This window comes from Miscanthus floridulus, chromosome 9 (assembly GCF_019320115.1).
Source record: "Miscanthus floridulus cultivar M001 chromosome 9, ASM1932011v1, whole genome shotgun sequence".
Taxonomy (NCBI): Eukaryota; Viridiplantae; Streptophyta; class Magnoliopsida; order Poales; family Poaceae; genus Miscanthus; species Miscanthus floridulus.
In genome coordinates, this window is record NC_089588.1 from 130856449 (window position 1) to 130882158 (window position 25710).

General features: G+C 44.3%; 1 protein-coding gene and 1 non-coding gene across 2 annotated transcripts; both read right to left on the reverse strand.

The window, feature by feature from the left end:
- Window positions 1-253: 253 nt before the first annotated feature.
- Window positions 254-4911, reverse strand: LOC136482956 (disease resistance protein RGA5-like). Its single transcript, XM_066480103.1, has 4 exons — window positions 3982-4911; window positions 1261-3281; window positions 1043-1105; window positions 254-445 (listed from the first exon to the last, which is right to left on the reverse strand). Exons 1-2 carry the CDS (start codon window positions 4821-4823, stop codon window positions 1265-1267), a joined length of 2859 nt encoding a protein of 952 aa, XP_066336200.1. The 5' UTR covers window positions 4824-4911; the 3' UTR covers window positions 254-445; window positions 1043-1105; window positions 1261-1264.
- Window positions 4912-23807: 18896 nt separating this feature from the next.
- On the reverse strand, window positions 23808-23946 carry LOC136484588 (small nucleolar RNA Z247). Its single transcript, XR_010766096.1, has one exon. It is a non-coding gene; the product is annotated as a small nucleolar RNA Z247 (small nucleolar RNA).
- Between the last annotated feature and the right edge of the window lie 1764 nt (window positions 23947-25710).

Sequence of the window (25710 nt, forward strand, 5' to 3'; positions counted from 1 at the left end):
TCTACCGGGTCTACCGGCTCCATGACTGCATTCTCTGTTCTCTTGTTCCATGCCTGGATCCAGCATCCCAGAGGGCAAATGCGTCGTGTGGAAACCAGGCAGCGGCAATGCAAAAAGGAAATACATAGAGCCTCCTCAAACTTTCGCACAACATAAATATAAATACGTTCCAAGCTTATTAGAATGTACGAACCACAGAAAGGTCCAGAAACTAAATAAATAATACAAGCCAGCAGTTCAGCAGAAAAGAAAAATGTTGCAGCAGGTTCTAATAGCAGCAGAGTACATTGAAAATTTGATACAGCATATTTTATTTATTCGAATAGAAAATAGCTCGGGGGAACATAAGAGCCGAAACCGTCTGGCTCACAGTCAAGTGAAGTTGTGTCTTGCGGCGATGGGCTCTGTTGTAGTCTTACAAGCATTGAAGCCAACTCCATTTGAGCTGCACCACGGTTCATGCAGAAACTTGGATCAGAAACATCAATAATTCTACTTAATCTTTGTGCACATACTATGCTTACAACCATAAATTATCCGATGACCAAAGTGCTTACTTCCTAGTGAAGAATCATAGAAGGATAGATGTGTCATAGACTCTCACGTGACAGATTATAAACAAGTGACTTATGTACAAATCAAACGAAGGAACCAACCATCGAGGCAGCACAGTACATGTTATATCGATATAGGACATAGGAGACTGGAAAACAGAGTATCGACTGGTGGCCAGAAACAGAGTCGGTGCAGCCAGTGACTGAAAAAAAACTAGGTCCGTTATGTAATGGATTCAATGATGGAAAATCAGTATGTGCTAAAACAGGTTTGGTAGTTTCATACATCAGCATAGATGTTCGCATAATGGAAATGCGACGGTGCTGTACCAGATATGTCTCTCTCAGGAATCACAGAGTTATTTGTTTGACGGAAAGTGGGCTAACACATTTCCAAAATATGTGCACTCGAATGGCTGACACGCACGAGCAGCAACAGTGACACCATCAGCTAGGATAGGACAGAACAGGTTGGAGAGAGTACTTACATACACCGTACGCATGCAGATCCAAATTCGTATCTCCTCAAGACACATTATTATTGTCTCCCCCTGAAAATTCGGATAAAGCTAATAATTAATTGAGTAGAGACAAGCAAGTGCTGTGTATATATATAATATATGCCAAAATGGAGACAGAACTGTAACAAGATAGAAACAAATAATGAGATATTAACTTGATCGGAACTACAAAATTCTTGGCGTACCTGATTAATATTCATGCATATCAAACGTGGGATGGTTGGGATGGACGTTGCATGCGTCTCTCAGTGCAGCCAACGCAGCATCGCTCTCCGCAACAGGCACGTCTTTACGATTGATCTCCACTCTGAGTTCCCGAAAGGAAGGCAGGTACTCCAAGCCAATATTCCCACAGTAGTCACTGTAGTTATCTTTTAGAGCCCGCAGACGGACATTAAGATCAAGCACTTCAAGATTTGGCATCACGCCAGAGGGTAAAACTTTTCTAGAGTCATTGCTTTTTCTAGAGGCAAAGGGCATAACATCCTCTCCATTCCACATATGCAATGAAACGCTAGTGTCCTCCTCGTTGGCCTGCTCAAACTGCACCATTGCATTGGTCGCAAAGTGCCTCAACTTCTGGAAGAAGCTCCGATCACTGGAGTTAATATTGCTTGCTGTTACCGTGGACTCTGTTGTCAGGTAGAGATAACAGAGCGCCGGTAACCTAGCAAGGAGTTTCAGATCCTGCTCATCCATAGTAATCACAAACAGTGCCAAGTGGGCCAGGTTGGGAAGACGTGTGGGATTAATGCATGACGGCAATTTGGAAAATCTAATTAACTGCCATCCCAGATAATGGAGAGGTCGTGGGAGCACAAAGCCTGCTGCTTCCCACATGGCTGTATCCACAAACCAAGCTGAACCGTACACATCTATATGCTGGATCTTTTGGAGATTGCTTAGAGACTCCACGAAATTTCCCTGCATCCTCTCGTCCGCCCCATCATAAGTGGCAAATTGAAGCACCCTCAGTTCTCGCAGGCTGGCAAGCTCCTTGAAAAAATTCAAGGCCTTGTAACTGCAAACTTTCGTTATTATTAGCTCCTCCAGGGAAACCAGCTTCCCAATCCCATCCGGTACCTTTTCGTCAGCACATAGCCGGACCAGCTCTGTTAGGTGCACAATGCTTGCTGGCAATGTTCCCTGCACATCGAGTGTTTGCAGCAACTTTAGATTCCCTAGTTGTATGGGGAGCTCAAGGGAACTACCGCTGAATCTTATCCTAAGGTACCTCAAGTGAAGTAAATCACCAAGATGCTCAAGGTAGCAACCTTTCTCAAAGCTACAGTCTACTATGTCCAGCACACGCAAAAGTTTAAATCTCAAAAACATGTCCCGGCTATCAATAAAACACATGAGTGCAGTATAAGACCTCACTTTTTGCATCCCACTAACCATTGCTTCAAAATTAACATGCTCGGCTATTCTGTTTTGGTGGGCTAACCGACGGACATTGCTTAGTGCACGTGCTCCTTCAACACTATCACCTAATATAGTAATAAAGTTTTCTTCAGATGAAAGCTTACGCATCAGATCAAGAACCATATCATGAACACAACACCATTTTACTCTGCCATTCCACCTGCTCTCCACTAGCTGGATCAAGCTTCTATTAATGAGATCATTCAAGTATCTTTCTCCAAGCTCAAATAATCTTGTTCCCTGTTTCCCATCAATAAATCCTTCAGCTATCCACTTCCATATCAAAGAATCCTTTTCGATAAAATAATCTTCTGGATATGTACTTAGATATAGTAAGCATGTCCTCAAATGTGGAGGTAGATCATAGTAGCTAAATGAAAGTATTGTCATAGTATCTTCAGCTTCCCTGTTATCTGTAGTATGAAAACCAATAGAGTTGTAGACCATTGACCATTCACATTCTGGTTTACCAGCCAACAAACTAGCCATTGTGATGATTGCTAATGGTATACCAGCACATTTCTTAAGAATTTTCTCAGAAATGTCATCTGGATGGTTATCAAGGAACTTTCGATCTGCTCTAGATAACCTTGTATAAAATAATTTCATGGACTCATCATAGGAAAGTTGTTTCAGCTTGTAAACCTCACCAGATGCTTTGGCAACATCAACATTTCGAGTAGTTGTGATTACTTTACTTCCACGATTATTCTCAACAAGTGCTAGATCGATTGCTTCCCAGGTGCGTACCTCCCATACATCATCAATAACAATAAAATACCTATCCACACCAAAGTGGAAGAACCATTGGTTAATAAAGTTTGGAGCTTCTGCAGAAGCAAGAGATTTGCTAAGATTAAAGGAAGTCAGCATGACACATAAAACACAAGGTCGCGTTAGTAAAAATAAAACACATGACGGAAGTTGCGATGGTTAATGGTCAAGGATAATTTCCTGTGCGGTTCTAGTATTTTCCTTTGCATTTTTTAGCACCCAAGGTAATTCGGGATTCTAGTAGTGATATTTATAGAAACTACACACCAAGTGGTCAATTTGAAGAAAACTTTGTATTTAAGGACACTTTATTGCAGAGAACTTACTCATCTATGTCCATGTTGCAAACATAGGCAACCCTAGCTAAAACGTTGTTTTCCTATAATTTATAGTTTCAGAAGGAACGCATTTTCAAAATCTAAGCTCGTAAAAATGTTTATGAATTTACTTAATTAAACTATGATGCTTAGAAGTGCTAAATGCATTGTCCTTTTTTATAGCTAGTGAAGTAGTCTAAAAGCTGCATACTTAAAAAAAGAGCACTCAGGGCATGGAGCGGAGAAAATCAATCTCAAGTAGTCTCGCATAAATGATGTGGAGATAGCATTTTTAGGATAACATACGACATAGTGTTGCATCGACTAACTGAGGAGCAATATCTTAAAAGCACAGGCTAAATACAATTTACAATTGGATGTCTGTGTTACCTCTTTTTCTTCACGAATTCTCGGAGTTGGTGAATGAGGAGCTCGACGCCTCTCTCAGTGTTGTGAATGTCCTTATGGTTTTCACTGTCAAGATGAAAGAGAATATCCTTGAAAACTTTTACCAAGTCATGATCCCGACCGATTGAAACGAATGCCCCGCAGTCGTACTGCGAGTTAAGCTTGTCATACACCGCTTTGGCAAGAGTGGTTTTACCCAATCCTCCAACTCCCACAACTGAAACCATCTTCATCTTCTTATTGGAGGCATCATGATCCTGTTGGGATTGATTCAGCATAGACATGAGCTCTTCTCTTGACTTGTTGACGCCAATAAGTTGTGTCACTTCTTTGTACATAGCTTTAAGGCGAGGATCAATAGTTGACGTTGCTGCGACTGGCTTGCACATAATCTCATCAAGTTTGTATTTCTGACGATTGTTGGCTACCTCCTCGAGACGCTTTGTTATTTCCTTGATCTTTGCTGCAATATCACGGCGAGCCTTGGCCTTGCCGAACAGCTCACCCAGCTTCGTCATGGCAAGTTTGAGGCTGCCGGAGTCGGAGTTGTTCTTGCCGCCGTCGACGCGAACGAGAAAGGTGTCGATGACATCCTCCATGTCATAGGATGCCTCCCTGACCTCGCGCGCCCACAACTTGACCTGCTCGTCGAGCTGGTCCCATGGCACATCAGAGACCTTGTGGAGGAAAGCGTAGATGCTGTCCAGCTCGCGGGAGAGCGACTCCACTTGCTTCTTCACGCCTTTCTGGAGCTTATACTCGTCATGGAGCAGCTTCGCAAGCTTGGGGGCGAGGCTTCCCAGCGCCCCCGTCACCACACTCATGCTTCTACCCTTGCTTGTTTCAGATCTGAGTGTAGTGGATTCATAGCAGCAAATAAGTCTGATGGTTGGTGGTGACAAGGCGTCTGCAAAATTTAACCGGGAAGCAACCTGGCAGACGGGGGGCTATGGCAGGCAGCCATCCATTCGATGGGCTTCGATACCTACGCTGGTAGCACATGCGTCCACATGGGGTCTATGAGAGGCTGAGACTGCAGGTGTCTTTAGAGATGGCACTGATGAGTGTAAAGTTTGGTTAACGAGTGACCTATCCTTGGCCCTCGGGTATGTGTTAAATAGCATGGGGAACAGCCCCCCGGCAGTGGCCTTGTACAGATCAGTTTGTTACAACAGAATACATGTATGATGCTACAATCTAGGAACAAACACCTGACAATAGGATACACTGAACCTAGACTACACGGTGGATATCTACCATCTTAACATCCCCCCTCAATCTCAGCCACATACAAGGTTGAGATTGTTTCTAAATTCACATAGCTTGACTCGAGGAAGAGCCTTGGTAAAACCATCTGCCACTTGATCATTTGTACTGATGAATCTAATCTCCAACAATCTTTGTGCAACTCTTTCTCTGACAAAATGGAAGTCAATCTCAATATGCTTTGTTCTTGCATGGAACATGGGATTCGCAGATAGATATGTTGCACCAAGATTGTCACACCACAAACGGTCTACCGGAGAGTGGGGAACTCTAAGCTCCGAGAGTAGCTTCTGAACCCAGATCAATTCTGCAGTGGCGTTTGCTAGGGACTTGTATTCAGCTTCTGTGCTAGAATGTGACACAGTCGCTTGTTTCCTAGCACTCTAGGAAATAAGATTGTCACCCAGAAATATTGCAAACCCACCGGTTGATCTCGTGTCGTCAACACAGCCAGCCCAATCGGCATCGGAGAAACCACTAACAATCATGTTCTTGGAGTTTCCAATTCGTAACCCAAGATTCATAGTTCCTCGCACATACCTGAGAATACGTTTCACCGCACTCCAGTGAACTGTTGTAGGTGCATGTAGATACTGACACACTTTGTTTACTGCAAAACAAATGTCAGGTCGGGTAAGTGTCAAATACTGCAACGTTCCAACCAAACTCCTATACTTGGTTGAGTCATCTGGCCCTAGTGCTGTTCCTTCTACAGCGCTCAGCTTTTCTGTACTTGACATGGGTGTATCGATGACTTTGCACTTGTCCATTCCAGATCGTGCAAGGATATCTGCTGCATACCTTTGTTGCGTGAGTACTAACCCTTCCTTCACCTTTTTTACTTCTATTCCCAGAAAGTAATGCAAGTCTCCCAAATCTTTCAAAGCGAAGTCACTCTGTAGATCGCTGAGTAGTGCATTTGTGGCTTCGGGAGATGAACTTGCCACTATGATGTCATCAACGTACACTAATACGAACACACAACATGACCCCTTGTTGTAGAAAAATAATGACGTGTCCGCTTTAGATGGGATGAACCCCAAGGACTGCAATTTTGCACAAAGCCGAGCATACCAAGCTCGTGGGGCCTGCTTCAAACCATAGAGAGCTTTGTCTAGCTTGCACACATAGTGAGGATGAGACTTGTCTTCATACCCTGGTGGTTGATGCATATACACCTCTTCATCCAAGATTCCGTGAAGAAAGGCATTCTGTACATCCAACTGTCATAACGACCATCCCTTAGTCATTGCAATGGATAGAACTAAGCGGATGGTAGCTGCCTTAACCACAGGACTAAAAGTATCTTTGTAGTCTATCCCATAACGTTGCTTGTATCCTTTTGCGACTAACCGTGCCTTGTACCTATCAATGGATCCATCAGCCTTGCGTTTCACCTTGTACACCCATTTGCAACCGATGATGTTATTGCCCTTTGGTGGTGGCACTAGATGCCACGTCTTGTTCTTGAGTAATGCTTGGTGCTCAACATCCATTGCCGAGATCCACTTCTGATCACTGAAGGCTTCATCAACATTGCGAGGCTCTTCTGGTACAGTAGAAGCAGTCATTCCCCACCTTACTGTTCCATCAGTATGTATCTTGGGCTTGGTGATACCGTGCTGCAGTCGTGTTGTGGGTCTCTGAGGTGAAGATGAATCTGCCACAGCTGAGGATGTAGGGGCAGTGGATGCATCGGATCCGCTGGACGCCGCACTGGATCCGCTCGACAGCACAGCATCACCGTCAGGAGATTGTTGGTGTCCCCCCTCGACCGGATCTAGGTGCGCGGACATAGGGGACGATGGAGAGACGTGCGGCCCCATGGAATCCGCAGACGATCCCGCAGACAAATCCCCCGATCCGTTCTGCTGTTGCGGCTGCGATCCCGACGGCGATGCTTAGCCCGATCCCCTGCCGATGCCAGGAGAAGCATCTTGGGAACCCGCGCTGCCTCCTCCACCACGACACATGTGATATGGAGGCATTGTAACTGAATTTTCAGCCAATCTTTCACGATTTTCATCCAAATTTTTTTCTGCACCCTGCATAGAATCACAGCCACTCAAGGAAGCATTAGTCTGGTTAGGAGAAATCAAATGCTGATCACGTATTTGTGCATCCGGGAATGACATGGATGGATTGAGGAGGATGTCGGGCAAGACTTGAAGCTCAGCGTGGAGTCTTGCACCAGCATTTGGATGGAGAGAAGAGAAAGGAAAAATTCCTTCATCGAAGACGACATCACGGGAGATATAGATCCTGCCTTCACTTGGATCAAGACATTTGAACCCTTTGTGAGAATTGCTATAGCCAAGAAAGACACAGCGTTAGAGCGGAATTGGAGTTTGCGGCTATTGTAGGCGCGGAGATTTGGCCACACCGCACAACCAAACGTGCGAAGAAATTGGTAATCTGGTTCATGACCATGGAGCCGGCCGAAAGGTGTGTCATCACTAATGACTTTGGAAGGTAGGCGATTTATCAAGAATACGGCAGTGAGGAACGCTTCGTCCCAAAATTTCAGTGGCATGGATGAATGAGCAAGCAAAGTAATCCCCATTTCTACAATATGTCTATGTTTGCGCTCGGCGGCTCCATTCTGTTGGTGGGCATGCGGGCAGGATACAAGATGATGAATGCCTACTCGCTTAAAAAAGGAGTTGAGGGATTTGTATTCCCCTCCCCAATCAGTCTGCATAGCACGGATTTTCTTGTCAAATTGACGCTCAACTAGGTTCTGGAAATCATGGAAGCATTGAAAAACTTCGATTTGTGACGAAGTAAATAGATCCAAGTGAATTTAGAGTAATCATCGATAAAACTCACATAATAATTGAAACGGCCAACAGAAGTTGGCGTAGGTCCCCAAACATCAGAAAAAATAAGTTCCAAAGGACTAGTCGACACACTAGTTGACTTTGGATAGGGCAACTGATGGCTCTTGCCCCTTTGACACGAATCACACACATGTTTAAAGTTCACATCCTGAACACAAGATAACTTATGGCGACTAAGAATTTGATTAACGACGGCAGTAGATGCATGACCTAGCCTACTGTGCCAGATGGACGCAGCAGGCTTGGTGGCTCCAAGAGATTGTTTATTTGGTGACGACCTATGCGGGATGGACTTGATAGGGTAGAGGCCTCCTTCAGCCTTGCCTCTGAGGAGCGTTCTCTTCGTCACCGCCTCCTTTATAAAAAATTGATCAGGATGAAACTCAACAAAGGCATTGTTGTCTCGTGTAAGACGATTAACAGATACTAGGTTTTTACTAGCAGCAGGAACATGAAGAACATTATGTAGATGAATATTATGAGATGGGGATTGCACAACACTATGACCAACATGTGAAATCTCCATACCTGACCCATTGGCGGCGTGGATGTGGTCTCCTCCGTGATACCTGTCACGCACCGACAGCTTATCAAGCTCACCGGTGATGTGGTCGGTGGCTCCCGAGTCCATATACCAATTGGTGTCTACTCCATAGGAAGACGACATGGCGGCTGAAGTAGACTTCTCCGGTGGACCTGTCACTACTAGAGAACAGACTTTAGAACGATGTCCCAATTTAGCATTAGCCTCGGCATTTTTTGCCCCCGGGACTAAAGGACCCTTTAGTCCCGGTTGGTAATACCAACCGGGACTAAAGGTCCCTGCCCAACGGTCGTCCGCGGGGCAGGGATCTTTAGTCCCGGCTGGTATTACCAACCGGGACTAAAGGTTTACCTTTAGTCCCGGTTGGTAATACCAGCCGGGACTAAAGCTTTTAGTCCCGGTTTGGGTTATGCCCCGGGAATAAAGATTAATCTTTAGTCCCGGTTTGGACCCCTAACCGGGACTAATTATCCCGGCCTATAATTCTGCTCAATTCTTCCTCCCCGAGCCCGAGCCATTCCATTATTCAAACTCACTGCCTCTGTTCTTCAGCTTGCTATTGTTCTTGCACTCTCCCCCTCCATTGGTGTTGCTCTTCGATTTTGGAGGTAACAAACTTAATCCTCTTATGTTTTATCAGTAGCTTATCTCATTTTGCGATGTAGATGCATGTGTAACTTTATATGTTGGACTTTATTATGATTTTATATGTCATTTTTAGCTCAAAATCACATGATGATTTGCATATATGTTTGGATAAACAAAAGTTAAATTAGTTCATCAAAATCACGCCTCACTCGTCCTCGCTGGAGCACGCGCCATTCTCGTCCCCGGTGGCTTACGTGATCTTAGAATTAATTTTTCCATGAAATGAAAAACTTAGAAAATTGTTAGAAAATTGTAGAAAATCCGTACTAGTTGAACTTGCGGACCGTGTTCATCTCGGCGAGCATGTTCTCTGCCGAGCGGTAACGGACGTCAAGGAGGAGCTTTGATTCTACGAGGGAGAGCGGCAACGGTCGTGGAAGACCGTGTTCCCTTTCTCGTAGAATCGGAGCTCTTCCTTGGCCAAGTACGGTGCCGTCCGGTGGAGAAATGCTCGCCGAGATGATCACGTAAGCAAGGTCAACTAGTACGGATGGTTATTTATTGAAACATGTTTTTGAGCTATAATTTGATGGATATTTGAAAATATGAAATTTACACTAGTTTGCAAAAATAAGTATAGAAAGTAGATGACAACTGTTACTGGATCCTCGGCCTCTCGTTCGGTTGCGAAACGACTGAGGCCAGAACTCCCTCTCATTATCTGCGGCAAGTGTAAGCAGAAGATTGTGATGGAGTACCGAGTCAAGAGACAGGGACCCAACAAGGGTCGTGTTTTCTACAAGTGCCCGGATCGCGATGTGAGTTTCTTACGCATTTTATAATTATGGCTAATTGACCTGCTTTTCTTGAATATTTTTGACTAAATATTTTTTGGCTTTAATTTCAGTGGGAGGGCAATGGATGCGATGGTTGGTACTGGGAGGAAGATTATGCTACATACGTGCAGAATTTGGGTGCGCTTGAGGTAGCGGATGCTGCTGATGAGGCAGTGAGCCAGCAGGAGAAGCTTATTGATATTCAACAGAAGAATGATTTATCTGTTTTAGTTGCGTACGATCACAAAATAATTATGTTACTGAAGTGCATTGTAGTTTTAGTTTGTTTAGTGATAGTTGGGATTGCTTACGTTGTAGCCAGGCTTAGTTAATTAATCAACCGTGTGTGTGTCATTTATGTTGTGTAATAAAATACTTAATTATGTTCAAGGTTTTCATAATTTGTCGTGTAATACAGATTATGTCACGCCATTGGATGTACAATGCCGATCGCCGCTCCCAAGACTTTATAGAGGGCTTGCACTATTTCTTAGGTGTGGCCGAGGCAAATAAGCGGGATGGTTTCATATGCTGTCCATGTGCCCTATGTAAGAATTTAAAGGAATATTCAAGCTCAATGAGTCTTCATTCACATTTGCTTAAGTCAGGTTTCATGTCAAACTATATATGTTGGACTAAGCATGGAGAAAGCGGGGTCATGATGGAAGAAGGTGAAGGAGAAGATTTAGACATTGATGACATTATTGCTCAGTATGGTGCCTTTGATGATACTACAATGGGGGGAGATGAAGAAGAGGTAGCGGTAGAAGATGATCTCGGTGATGCTCTTGGCAATGCCATTCGTGATGCACAACAAGAATGGGAAAGTGAAAAAGAGAAAGTTAAGTTGGAGCGCATGCTTGAGGATCATAGGAAGTTGCTATACCCGACGGCCGAAGAGGGGCAAAAAAAGCTGGGTACAACACTGGAATTGCTACAGTGGAAGGCAAAGAATGGTGTATCCGATAAGGCATTTGGGAATTTATTAAACCTCATAAAGAAGATGCTTCCGAAGCCAAATGAATTGCCCACCACTACGTACGAAGCAAAAAAGGTTGTCTGCCCTTTGGGATTAAAAATCCAGAAGATACATGCATGTCCTAATGACTGTATCCTCTACCATGGCAATGAATACGAGAATTTGGATGAATGGCCGGTATGTAAAGCATCGCGGTATAAGATCAGGCGCGATGATCCTGGTGACGTCGAGGGTGAACAACGTCCTAGAAAGAAAATCCCTGCCAAGGTTATGTGGTATGCTCCTATAATACCACGCTTAAAACGTTTGTTCAGAAATAAAGACCACGCAAAGTTGTTGCGGTGGTATAAAGAAGACCGTAAGGTAGACAATATGCTGAGACACTCAGCTGATGGGTCCCAGTGGAGAGCGATAGATAGAGAATTTTCAGAGTTTGCAAATGAGGTTAGAAACTTAAGGTTCGCCTTAAGTACAGATGGTATGAATCCTTTTGGACAGCAGAGCACTAGTCATAGCACTTGGCCAGGTACTCTATGTATCTACAACCTTCCTCCATGGTTATGCATGAAGCGGAAGTTCATTATGATGCCGATCCTCATCCAAGGTCCGAGGCAACCTGGCAACGATATTGATGTATATCTGAAGCCATTAGTTGAAGAACTTCTAGTTTTATGGAACAAACCAGGTGTACGTGTCTGGGATGAGTACAAACAAGAACACTTTGACCTACGAGCAATGTTGTTCGTAACCATCAATGATTGGCCTGCTTTAAGTAATCTTTCAGGTCAGACAAACAAAGGATATAATGCATGCACACATTGTTTTGATGACCTTGACAGTATATATTTGAAAAGATGTCGAAAGGTCGTGTACCTTGGCCATCGTCGATTCCTTCCTTTGAACCACCAAGTAAGAAAGAAAGGGAAGCATTTTAAAGGTAAGCCAGACCACCGAAAGAAGCCTCATAACCGAACCGGGGAAGATATACTCGCAATGGTCAAGGATGTGAAAGTAGTATTTGGAAAGGGACAAGGCAGTGAATCTGTTCCCAAAGATGCTAATGGACATGCACCCATGTGGAAGAAGAAGTCCATCTTTTGGGAGCTACCCTATTGGCAAGTCCTAGAGGTCCGCAACGCAATCGACGTGATGCACCTGACAAAGAATCTTTGTGTGAACCTGTTAGGATTCATGGGTGTGTACGGGAAGCCAAAGGATTCACTTGAAGCACGCCAGGACTTGCAGTGCATGAAAGAACGAGACAACCTTCATCCAGAGAAGACAGGTGATGGACGTCATTACTTAAGTCCTGCTAGCTACACGCTTAGCAAAGAAGAGAGGGACAGCATGTTCGAATGTCTAAGCAGCATCAAGGTCCCATCGGGATTCTCCTCCAATATAAAGGGTATAATAAATGTGCCAGATAAAAAATTCCTAAACTTAAAGTCCCACGACTGCCACGTGCTTATGACGCAATTGCTTCCAGTTGCTTTAAGAGGAATTCTACCTCCACATGTACGTCTAGCCACCGTGAAGCTATGTGCATTTCTCAATGCAATTTCTCAGAAGGCAATCAATCCAGTGGAACTAGCTACTCTACAGAACGATGTGGTTCAATGTCTTGTCAGCTTTGAGTTGGTGTTCCCTCCATCCTTCTTTAATATCATGACACACATCCTAGTTCATTTGGTGAAGGAGATTAGTATTCTTGGACCTGTGTTCTTACATAACATGTTCCCCTTCGAGAGGTTTATGGGAGTCTTGAAGAAATATGTGAAAGTCCGTTCTAAGCCTGAAGGAAGCATCGCCTAGGGCTATGGAACAGAGGAGGTCATTGAGTTCTGTGTTGACTTTATTCCTGACATTGCTCCGATTGGCGTTCCCGAATCACGACATGAGGGGAGACTCAGTGGTAAAGGAACTTTAGGGAAGAAAACATATATTGGCATGGAAGACGATTATTTCAATAAAGCACACTACACAGTTCTTCAGAACTCGTCATTGGTGCATCCGTACATCGAGATACATAAGGAGTTCTTACGATCCAAGTTTCCAGGGAAGACTGAAGCTTGGATTAGGCGTCAGCACATGAAAAGTTTCAGTGGTTGGTTGCGAAAAGAATGTCAAGGCGATGACAATATTGATGAGCAACTATATTTGTTGGCTAGGCAGCCATCGTGGCATATCCTCACGTACCAAGGGTACGAGATAAATGGGAATACATTTTACACAGTTGCCCAAGATAAAAGGAGCACCAATCAAAATAGTGGTGTTCGCATAGATGGCACAGATCCAAATAGGAATATACAAACATATTATGGCCGCATAGAAGAGATATGGGAACTAGACTACGCACCTAATTTTAAAGTCCCTTTGTTCCGGTGCCAATGGGTGAAGCTGACCGGAGGAGGGGTAACAGTCGACAAAGAGTATGGAATGACAAAATCAAAATCCCAGGTCTTTCCAATTACGCTGGCGGGTTGCCAAAATTTTCAGGCCTTCAGTCCCGGCCCAGACCAAGAACCGGGACTAAAGGGTGAGCGGCAATTTCGGTGCCCGCCCAAAATACTTTTAGTCCCGGCTAGTAACACCAACCGGGACTAAAAACCCTTTAGTCCCGGCTTGTAAGGCGAGCCGGGACTAAAGGGTTGGGCCTTTAGTCCCGGCTGGTAATACCAGCCGGGACTAAAGGGTTTTTAGTCCCGGTTGGTGTTACTAGCCGGGACTAAAGGGTCCCGGCCTATATATATCGAACGGTTTCATCTTCTACCTTTCGATCTACACATCGATCATCGCCGCCGCCACCGCCATCTTCGATCTCGCCTCCGTCGCCCCAGCCCCGCCCGGCCGTACGTCGAGCTCGTCTCTGCCGCGCCGCCGTCGTCTTCTACCCCCGCCCAGCCGCGCCATCCGCCCGGCCGCATCCCGTCTCTGCCCGCACCCGAGCCCCCTCCGTCGACCGCTTCCCGCGCGCCCGGCGGCCTCGTCGTCGAGCCCCGCCGTCTCCGCCGTACGTCGTCCTCGCGCGAGGTGCTCAGCTCGGCCCCGCGCGTGGCCGGCCAGCACGCCCTGCCGGCCCGTGCCATCCGCCTCGATCCCCAGCCTGCTAGAGCTAGCTTGCTCTCGGCCGGCCAATATTAGATTAAAATGTTAGATTTAATTAGTAGTTTTTGATATATGTTAGATTTAAATGTATTAAAATTTAATTAGTACTTTATTTAGATAGTTTTTTTAGATAGTTTTTTATTATAGTATTTGATATATGTTAGATTAAAATGTATTAAATTTTAATTAGTACTTATTTAGATAGTTTTTTTAGATAGTTTTTTATTATAGTTTTTGATATATGTTAGATTAAAATGTATTATCTATTACTAGTTTATCTAATTTCATGTTAGATTTATTTAATTGGATTTAGTAATTATATATTCTATCTCTCTCTATATATATATCTAGAGAGAGATTCTATATGTATACATATGGTACTTAATTAATTATTTCTATATGTATATATACATGTACTTATTTTCATGTGTTGAGAGAGAGAGAAAATTGTATCTAGAGAGACATTCTATGTGTTATCACATGCATATCTAGAGATATAGACATATGCACTTATTTCTATGTGTTGAGAGAGAGAGAAAATATATTGTATCATTCTATGTGTATATATATACATGTACTTATTTCCATGTTTTTGGATCGAAAGTGTTTTTGATTCGATTCCAAAGCCTATACCTTATTATTGTTTATCCTTATGAAATATTATGTGTTATTATATTTAATTGGATTTAGTAATTCTATATGTGTTATCACATGTACTTATGTTATGTACCATAATAATTCTATCTATGTGTTATCTTCAAGATACAAATGGCTGCTCCGGATGATAACTTGAGTGATGACATAATGGCGGATATTATCAACGCCGGCACCAATGTGGATGTAGATGACACGAGTCAGTACTTTGCTGATTATGAGGATATCCTGAATATGCCGGTGGTTGAAGATCAACAAATTGTCGCGCAAGAAAATACTGGCGAGGTATATTCGATTATCTATCATCTCTTATAGATGCATGCGTACGTATATTTGTTGTTAATCGTTGTGTTTCTACTCATGTAGCCGGTCTCTGGATCTACATCAACCACCGACAAAAGTAGGAAAGTCCGAGGGCCAAAAAAGCCATTAGAGGGCCGTTTCATAATATCAGAATTCGACACCGACACCGGCAAACCATTGGGACCACATGCTCAGACATATGTCAATCAATGTGGGTTCATTGTAAGGGATAGGATCCCAGTTAGTGCTCGTGAATGGAAGCAGAAGATATCCGCTCCTAATGTTAGTTTTGTATCTGATCGTGATAAGAACCTAGCTTGGAGAGATATCACTCAGCATTTCACATTACAAGCAGATGATGCTTTGAAGGAGCTAGTGAGGGATTGGACAATGAAGAAGATGGCAACATTGTTCCAGAGTTGGAAGAAGACATTGTATAAAAAGTTTATCTTGAAGAATGCTACGCCGAATTTCAATGCTAAGGCGTTTGTCAAGTTGGAGTCCCTATTGGGATGCCTTCGTAGAATACAAGACATCTCAAGACAGTGAGGAACGTGTGATGAGGAATCGGCAGAATGCCCGACAGAAGCAATACCATCATCGCATGGGATCAGGTGGTTATAGGAGTGCTATTCCCAAGTGGCAGAACCTAGAAGCAGAGATTACTGCCAAGGGAATCATACCTGAAACAATAGAAAAGAACTGGCCTCAACGCGCGAAGAATTGGTTCTACGCTCATGGGGGAAGCCTAGACCCAGACACTGGCAAGCTAATTTTCGACCAAAAAATTGAGAGAGCAACACAGAGACTAGCTCGTGCTAGGGAAGAAGCTGATAGTGGTGTTTTCAAGCCCAACAGAGAGAAGGATGAATTGACATATGCCCTAGAGAATCCCAAACACGGTGGTCGAACAAGAGGCTATGGGGCGGTTCCGTGGCTACACGCATTCCCAGCAGACAAGGATACCTACAGAAGCCGCCAGAGAAAGAAGGATGAGGAGGCAGAACGAATTCGTGCATTGGAGCAATTTGTTGATGAGTCACGACAAGCATTGCTTGAATCACGTGAACGAGAAAAATCTCTTGAGGCAAGAATGCAGGAGGAGATCAAGAGGCAAGTGCAGCTAGCAATGAGTCAAATGCAATCGCAATCAACACCGGGAGTCACCATTAGCCCCGTTGGTCAGATGAAAAGCAGTTGTGCTTCTACGGAGCTGCCAGTTATTCAAGACGACGCTGGGATTGCGCTTCCCTGTTGATGACATTACCGAGCCTCTAACAAAATGTGAGCTGCACATTCCAGATGGTAATGCATCAATCATGGTGGCTGTCGGGGTTGTATCTCCAATAGACCGAACGAAGACACCAAGAATCCATGGGTCAGTTATTCAACCTGGATATGCTAGCGTCTCGGTCGATAGAGTGCTCAAAGGTTACAGCAATGTTCCTCTTGACATTGAAGGCGGTGATGGGGAGAAGACACTAGGAGAAACAGAGAAGACATTTATTCAATGGCGCAAACGCTTCATCATCATTCCTGGGGCGCCACCGCTTCCCCTACCTCACCCTAGGTACGAATGAAAGTGAATGAAATATTATTTTCCATTAATTTTCTATTGGCTTCAAAAATAATTGACACACAAATTGTTTTTATAGCAGGGTCTCTCCCCAGCCTAGCCTAATCATTCATTCCCCATCTCATCACAGTGTCGCGGGGGGCGAGACGACTTCATCCCCATGGCGATCGCCAACTCCTACACCGGCCCCATCGCCTCCACAACGATCTCCAACTCCTACACCGGCCCCACCGCCTCCACAACGATCTCCAACGTCTCCACGCCGGTCTCCACCAACACCGGCCTCATCGCCTCCACGCCGATCTCCAACACCTGCCCCCACCCCCTCCACAGCGACGCACTACAAAGACGTCTAAGGTCCCGGCGGCAAAGAAGACCCCAAGAAAAAGAGTTATTTCTCAAGAAATACTTCCTGAAAAGACTGATGAGCAAATAGCAGCTGAAGAAGACAAAAAAGTAAAAGATTTTTTTATAGATATCAAAAACAAGAGTCAAGCAAAGCTTAAGGAGAAGCCGTACTTTTACATACCACGAGATGTGCTGAGGCAGAAGGTCGATGCTCACAAGAAAAAGATGATTGAACTTCGTAAGCCTTCGCCACTATCAGACTATGACCGCTCCCTCGTGAAGTCACATGATGCAGATAAGAAAAGGAAAAGAGCATCAGGGAAGGATGTCCCACAGCTCGGACAACAGAAGCAACCAATGCAAAATCTTGTTGTTGCTAATGAATATGGTTCCAACATAGAAGTCTATCGACCAGACAACTCTGGAGAAGTGTCGGTTCAAGCCCTTAATGCTTTTTTTAAAGATACTGGTTTAACCTTGGATCAATTGACGGGCAAAGCTCCAATCCAGAACCTGGAAGTTGATACCTGGAAGACTTATAAATATGGCAAAAGTCTATACAACCCTGCGGCTCTGAATGAATTGGGTACGCAAATGTACTTGCTCAACAAGTGGTACATGCAGGCGTGTGGCAGGGGTGAGCAGTGGATCTTTGTCAGATTTAGAGACCATCATTACTTCCGTGGCGATGACATCTTACATATTAGTTTCGAAGAATTGCATCAACTATTCCACTTGGACGCTCTGGACAAATCAATCATGAGCTCCTTTTGTTTGTAAGTGATTCTTACTTTTATTTAATAAACTCACTTCCATGCGTATGTGTATATAATTATCCTCACATGTAACTTATATTTATATATAGATTCCAGATGTCAGAGCTCCAAAGAATACAAGACACCAGTGTTGGCTTCATTGATCCTTATATCGTATTCAAAACCGATATTATTGTCAAGGACCACTGGGTATCTGAAGCACAGACGAATATCATGAAGTTCTTCGTGAAGCAGCACGACAAGACAACAATACTTTTCCCGTACAACTTTGAGTAAGTGTTAATAATAATGTAGTCTACACATTTTATGTAATATCAATACAACTTATATGCATGTACGTGTGTGTATAAACCAATGCAGTTTTCACTGGATACTCATTGTCATTGAGTTAAACTCAAGTCGGTTACTAATCTTTGACTCGTTGAGAAAAGAACGGGCACTATACCAAGATATGATAGACATTATCCAGGGGTAATTTCGATCTCTCGCGCACAACTATTATTGAATAGACTTTGCCATAATTTATTAACGATCGTACATTATTGGATCGCACAGGGTTTGGAAAGAGTTTATTCGGCAACATCGCAAGGATTGCAAGGCACCACTTAATGTAGTTGAAATACCAGTAAGTTGTACTATATACACTTCCCCACGTGTTTAATTACTATATCGTACTTCAATTTACGTGTGAGATGATGAGAATAATCTTCTTCTCGTACAGTGGTGTTTGCGGCAGGAACCAGGTAATAACTTGTGTGGATACTACGTTTGTGAATTTATCACTGCGCACATAAGAAGAACTCCTGAAGATGTCCTCAGAGTACGTATATATCAATTTTTATTTATTTTTAAATGAATATATATACATATATGTGTATTAATACTTTTCCTTTTATTTCAAATGCAAGACTGAATGGTTGAAACGAAGGGTCATGCAAAAAGACCATCTGAAAGCAGTTCAAGAGTCAATAGCAGGATATCTTCTAGAAAAAGTGCTAAATCCCAACGGCGAGTTCTACTTTGATCTTAAGGAATAAATGATGTAAATTAAATGTTTATTGATATCGTTATTTTCGAGAACAAGATTATGAAAGTGTTGTATATATACATATATATATATATATATCTATAATATATATAGTTTCATACTTTATTCGAATATAATAATGCTCAAGATGAGAATTAGATGTAATTATATGCATGCGTGTATTTATATTAGCAACGTAGAATACGTACATAAAAACATATTATATATTAAACAAATACGTGTAACTGAACTGAAAACAAATTAAACAAAAAAAAAGAAAAAGAAAAGGAACCTTTAGTCCCGGTTGGGGTTACCAACCGGGACTAAAGGGTGAACCATTAGTCCCGGTTGGTAACCCCAACTGGGACTAAAGGGTGCGCCAGGTTCGCTCGGCTGGAGGGCCTTTAGTCCCGGTTGGTGTTACCAACCGGGACTAAAGGTCCCTCTTTAATCCCGGCTCGATGACCCGGGACTGAAGGTTCCACCTTTAGTCCCGGGATCGTTGTCCCGGCGCGGTAACCGGGACTAAAGGCTGTTACCGCCCGGGACAACAGGTCCATTCTGTAGTAGTGTGTAACTGAAGCATCGAACCTTTTGAAGCAGCGGTAGGCCGGGTGTTGTAGCAGAACCGCTTAATCTAATGCCTCACAGGAGTGCTTGTCTTCCATTAGACATTAAGCACTCAAGGGAGAACACTAAATTACTCGGTTCCGTCGGGCACACCCCAGGGGAGAACCTAAAAATCCACATTTTTGCCATCAGGATCACAAATGAGAGAACAAAGCTTACATCATTCTTAACCATTTCATACATCCCTTTTAGTACAACATCAGAGTATAATAGTTATTGTATAATAGCGGAATGTAATCATATTATCAGAGTTATAAATAATTTAATGTACAGCGGAATTTAAACATGTGATAAGAATTATAGCGGAAATAAACATCTATTAATGATATGATGAAGTATTGATATATAAACTACTACAACAGATTATGAAACTTTCATTTATAAAAACATTTGGTGAGAGTTATAAATAAAAACTACGATCGTGACGTAAAGGAATCCTCGCTGAGCCCACCAGGAGGAATCCACACACAAGGGTCAGCTCTAGCATCAACCTGTCACCTGCAACAGGGGGAATAAAACCCTGAGTACTCAATTGTACTCAGCAAGACTTACCTGACAGGAGGAAAGAAAAGACTCCAAGGATATGCAAGGCTATCTGGCTTGTGGGTTGCATTTGCAGGAAGCATTACTAAGCGTGCGTCCTTATATTTGATTTTTATTAATAGCCGCATTGGTTCATTAACTAACAATTCTATGTAAGCACCTGTGCTATTTTCAAGCAGGTGGTAAGCAATCAGATTTCCTTTTCCATCTTTCATCTTTTATCTTCAGTTCTTACTACGATGCTAAACCGCAGACAAGCCGTACCGGATAGCCCGGCGATTCGCGAATCAATGCCCCCAGCTGGGTACCCCGAAAACACACGCCCCGCTTGTACCCCAGGCACAAGTAGGACCAACCCATCACTCTCCTATCCCGGGTGTCCAGGTCCCCGTCCAAACTGGGACTCCAAGCCCCCGCCCCTGAGTCCCGGACTCAGTGCGGCGCAAGGACCTCCTCCACCAAAAACAAACCCTAGCAGTCGGTCCGGAAAGAGCCGGATCCGCGACAAGAGAGCAACAAGTCTTCCAAGCGCCCATACACAAGTATGTGCTCGAGATAATAAGTCTGTGACCTGCCTAGAGTCATATGCAACGATCAGTCCTTAACCGACCAGACAGGGAAAAAATGGTGTAACCAAGCTATGACCCGCCTCCGTGGCGACACAACTTCTTACACCCACCAATACCCAAACCATATCCCTGCCCGGTCACCATTTTTCCTTTCTACCATTTTATATTTTCCAAGTGATAGTAATCCCATAATATATTTCCTATCTCTCGCGAGTGACAGGCAATCACTCGACTTCTACCGGAGCCCTGTAGCATAGCATTCTACACGATCCTGTCATACTAGTAAGACTCATAGGAATAAAGATATATATGCAAGTGGGTTTCATTCAACTCCTTAAACTTAATGCACAAATATAATTTAAACTGCAGAAAAGTAGGGGTTATGCACCGGGGCTTGCCTGGGTAAAATATAACCAAAAGTCAGCATTCCATCTTCGTGATATGATCATCATAGCATCATCTTTCAGCTACTCCAGTTGATATCATCGATCCACCGTCGTTCCTATTATGATATGTATTGATGCAAATGCATAGATGTAAATAATCAACGACAGCTGAAATTCTTAGAAATCTAATCACGCTTCCAAAAGTACCATTTCTCCAGCAACTCCCGATGACTCCACAATCCATCGACGTCCCTCCGTCGGCGTCGAACTCGAGTACTCGGCAAACAGACACAATTAAATATTCACATAAATTCAACTGCGTTCCAAAAATTATGAAACTTTATGGATAGGTGGGGTTTGATTTGAGATGAATTTAGGAAGAAGAAGTGATGGAATCGGAGTTAGCATAGTGGAGATATTAATTGTGCAAGGTGGCCGCTAATTAATCACGAGGAGAGAAAATGAAACGTGATTAGTGGCCACGAGCTGCCGCTGGTTATTAGAAAGGGAAAAAGGAATAAAGAAATTGGTGGAGTGGATTAATGGCTCATGACTCTTGACTTTACATGTATAGGAGCTGAGTTGGTTCTCGGCTTTGCTACTAGCACATGGCATAGGACAAGCTGCTGCTGTGGACTTAAACAAAGAGCAGAGTGGGTATACGGCTAGGATTCTTCGAGAGAGACACAGAGAGCACCGTGCGTTTGTGCTCCTCAGCTCGTCCACCATGGACAGCTGCTGGACTTTCGCCTGATGGCGATTCTGGCCATGACTTCCAAATCTAAGGGCATGGGGAGGTAGAAGGGAGGTAGGGGATGTATGGGGACTATCTACCTTGGTCTATTGCAGCTTGAGGAAGGAGATCAACAGAGCGTAGCCTTCCCAGGCAAGAACAGAGAAACTCGATTTAGAGACTAAGATGGTGAGTGGTGGAGTGGGATGGCTCGGCAGGCTTGGTGTGTCCTTTATAGGCAGGAGATGCGGGGCTGGAGGTGGAGCTGGCATTTGGCTAGCTAGTCATGTGAATTGGATTTCACATGATGAACTTGGAGTGGGTCTTTGGTCATGAGTGCATTAATTCAAATGATAGACTTTGAGTGGTCTTTGGACTTGACGAGCACATCAGGACTAAAGTGTGCTTTGGGCTAAACGTGCTTGGTGGTGGGGTGCTGATTCATTCATGCAGGTCAAGGAATTAATGGGGGAGGAGACCACAGGTCAAGGAAACATTAGAGAATGAGAAGATCAATTGCAGATTAGCTACCTTAGCTGATTATTGCAGCTCGGGAGAAATCGATAGACGCAATTTTCACGGGCAAGAACAGAGAAACTTGATTTGAGAGAAGCAAGTGAGCAGCGGAGCGAAACGGCTCGGCGTATCCTTTTAAAGGCAGGCGACGTGAAGGCGCGACAGCGACGCGTCGTAAGGTTAGCGGCTAACTAGCTTGCTGAAAGGTAATAAAGCGCGGCAGCGCACGACTGTGATGCTTCGGATGAACAGCGTTCCATGGTGCTACAGCACTTTTCCATGGTGCTACAGTACATTCCACGAGCTACAGTGTTTCTGTGGTTCTACAGTGATTCTGCGTGCTGCAGTGTTCTGTGTGGAAAAAAAGGTGCCTGAGAAGTGGAGTGCCCGAAGGGCAAGTCTTGACTGCAGAGGTGACCATGACCAAAGTCTGAGCCATCATCATACCATGACTGGCCGGGTATACCTTTTGAACACAACAGTGTCGTCGTGGTTGGCAGGCCAGCTTAGTCTAATCACTGTCATTAGCTTCTAGTCCTTTGTATGCTTCGGAAGTTAGATTTTCTATTGGCTGCACCTGGTTCTGGTTGTGGTGACTCAGTGACTGTACAGCCAGAACCAATCCCAGGAAGATGTTGACTGCCTGTAGTCAGAGTACAAGGCAAGGATCCAGATTGTTATTAGTCGTGCATTACTTACGAGCACCCTGACTGTTAGTGGTAGACTTGTGAATCGTGATATTCACAGTCGGCGTCGGCGCGAGGCAAATAGAGGGATGGCGAGCTGGGGAGGGAGAGCAGAGCTGTGGCATTGGTGCACACACGGTAGTTCGGCTTGGCAAATGTAGACATAAGTAATCAAGTCAGAGACAGAAGCAAAGCAAAAGCCGGAGAGCATGGATGCGGATGGATGAGGAGACTTTGCAATGCAGAGAATTGTAGGGCCACGATGAGAACGAGACAGTGATCAAAAAGTAATGCCAGGCGAGTACGTTGCATGTCGGAAAAATAAACGAAGCTGACGCGCTCTCTTTCTCGTCAGCTCGTGCTTAACAAAATAAACCCGTGAGTTTATATATATGTATCGTTCTATTTATTAATGGATTTTATTTTATTTATAAAAGTTGATTTTTATGCTTAATCTAACAGGACAAACCGTTCTCTAGAATCGTCGTCGGACATTCCTGAATATTTCTACGCACTGCGTAATTTATCTTGAGCGTTTATTTGAGTCCACGAAACTAAGTCACATAGGATTCACTTATCGCCTCAAGTACGTTTAAATTAAAAACCCAATAAAACTCGATTCGGAAATTTTTCTTAGGCCTAAATCGTGGTGCTAAACAAGTTCGTAACACCAAGGGTGTTACAGGTGTCCCTCCTTTCCACACACCTGGCAGATGAGTCCTGCCTGGAAAGGATGGCGCAATGTGTTGTTGTTCCGCGCGTTCTTCGGGTTGCGTCCACCACCTCCACCGCCACGGCTGAAACCACCGCGGCCACGGTTGAAGTTGTTGTTGGAGCCGCGCCCTCCTCGGGACGCCAGTTTAGCAGAGGATTGAGATCCTCCACTACGCATCTCCAGCCTCTGCTCATGGCTGATCAGCTGGGTGTAGAGCTCGCCCAGGGAGATAGGTTCAACCCTGTTTGCGACAGAAGTGACCACAGAATCGTAGTCGTCGTCGAGGCCTGTGAGGATGTAGGACACCATCTCATCATCTTCAAGACGGCGCCCAGCAGAAGCCATCTCGTCAGCGAGCGACTTCATCTTGGAGTAGTAGTCGGCAATGGAAGAAGTACCCTTGGATGCCGTCGCCAAGGCCATCCTGGTGATGATCAACTTCGCGCGAGATTGAGAGGCAAAGAACCCCTCGATGCCGGCCCACGCCTCGGCGGCCGTAGTCGCGGTGGAGATCTGTTGCAGAATCTCCTTTGAAACGGAGACCAGCAGATAGCTCAGGACCTGTTGGTCCTTTGCGACCCACGTGGTGTACTCCTTGTTGAGGATCGGCGCCGCCTCCTTCTCCCCTCCTTCCTTCTTGGGCAGGAACTTGGCGGGGGGCTCCGCCGTGGGACTGAGGAACTCGTAGACTTCCGCTCCTCTGATTGAGGAGAGGACTTGAGCGCGCCACCCTGGAAAGTTCCCGCGGGTCAGCTTTTCACTGACCGGCAGAAAACCTAGGGAAGCAAGCACGGTGTGCTGCGCGGAGGAGGAGGAGGCCATGGCAAAATCCGTAGGGAAAGTGGCTCTGTATACCATGTAAAGTTTAGGGTTAACGAGTGACCTATCCTTGGCCCTCGGGTATGTGTTAAATAGCACGGGGAACAGCCCCCCGACAGTGGCCTTGTACAGATCAGTTTGTTACAACAAAATACATGTATGATGCTACAATCTAGGAACAAACACATGATAATAGGATACATTGAACCTAGACTACACGGTGGATATCTACCATCTTAACAATGAGTGATGAGCACAACATATGCTGCTCCGCCCTGAGTGGGGGCCGACGACTTGCCTTGCTGGCCTGCGCGGACCTCTGCCCCTGTCCTCTATTATTGCCTTCAGTTTAGATCCGAGTGCAGTGGCATGCTGGGCCATGACAAACTAGTATGTGCGTTTATACGCTTTTCTCATGCTGATCCATCGCAGTGGATCTCCTTCACACGCAAGCCAATTAAGGCCCTGTTTAGATTCTAAAAATTTTGACCTCAAAGTGTCACATCGAATCTTACGGTACATGTATGGAGTACTAAATATAGACGAAAAATAAAACTAATTGCATAGTTGGGTGAGAAATCGCGAGACAAAACTTTTGAACCTAATTAGTCCATAATTAGACACTAATTGCCAAAATACAAACAAAGTGCTACAGTAGCCAAAACCAAAAATTTTTGCCAACTAAACGCGCCCTAAGTCAGATAGAAACACTGTGTAGGAGGAGACTTCACCATCAGACTGAATAAATTCAGTCCCGTGAATGCTCATCACACATTCACACATCGAAGTTCCGCGCATTTATATACTTGAATGAGCAGCCACTGCACGCTGTCAGTAACTTTTTTAGTATGCACTTTCTCCAGCTGAAGTGCAGGTCTCATATTTTGATACGTGAAACAATTTCAAGTTTAACCAAATATATTAAAATACTAGTTTTTTTATACCAAATAAGCGTCATTAGCTTAATCATGTCACCCAATTCTCATCCGGAAACAGATTGCTCTAGCCTGGGTCATGGCCGACGGGACCGTGCCCGCGTCCCGCGCTAGCTGTTGCTTCAATATTATCACCTAATAGAGCAATAAAGTTTTCTTCAAATGCAAGCTTACGAATCATATCAAGAACCATATCATGCATACGACAGCCTGATACTCTGCCATCCCATTCCTCCACTACCTGGATCAGCAAGCTTCTATTAATGAGATCATTGAAGTATCTATCAAATAATGTTTTTCCTCGATCTGATAAATCCTTCGGCTATCCATTTCCATA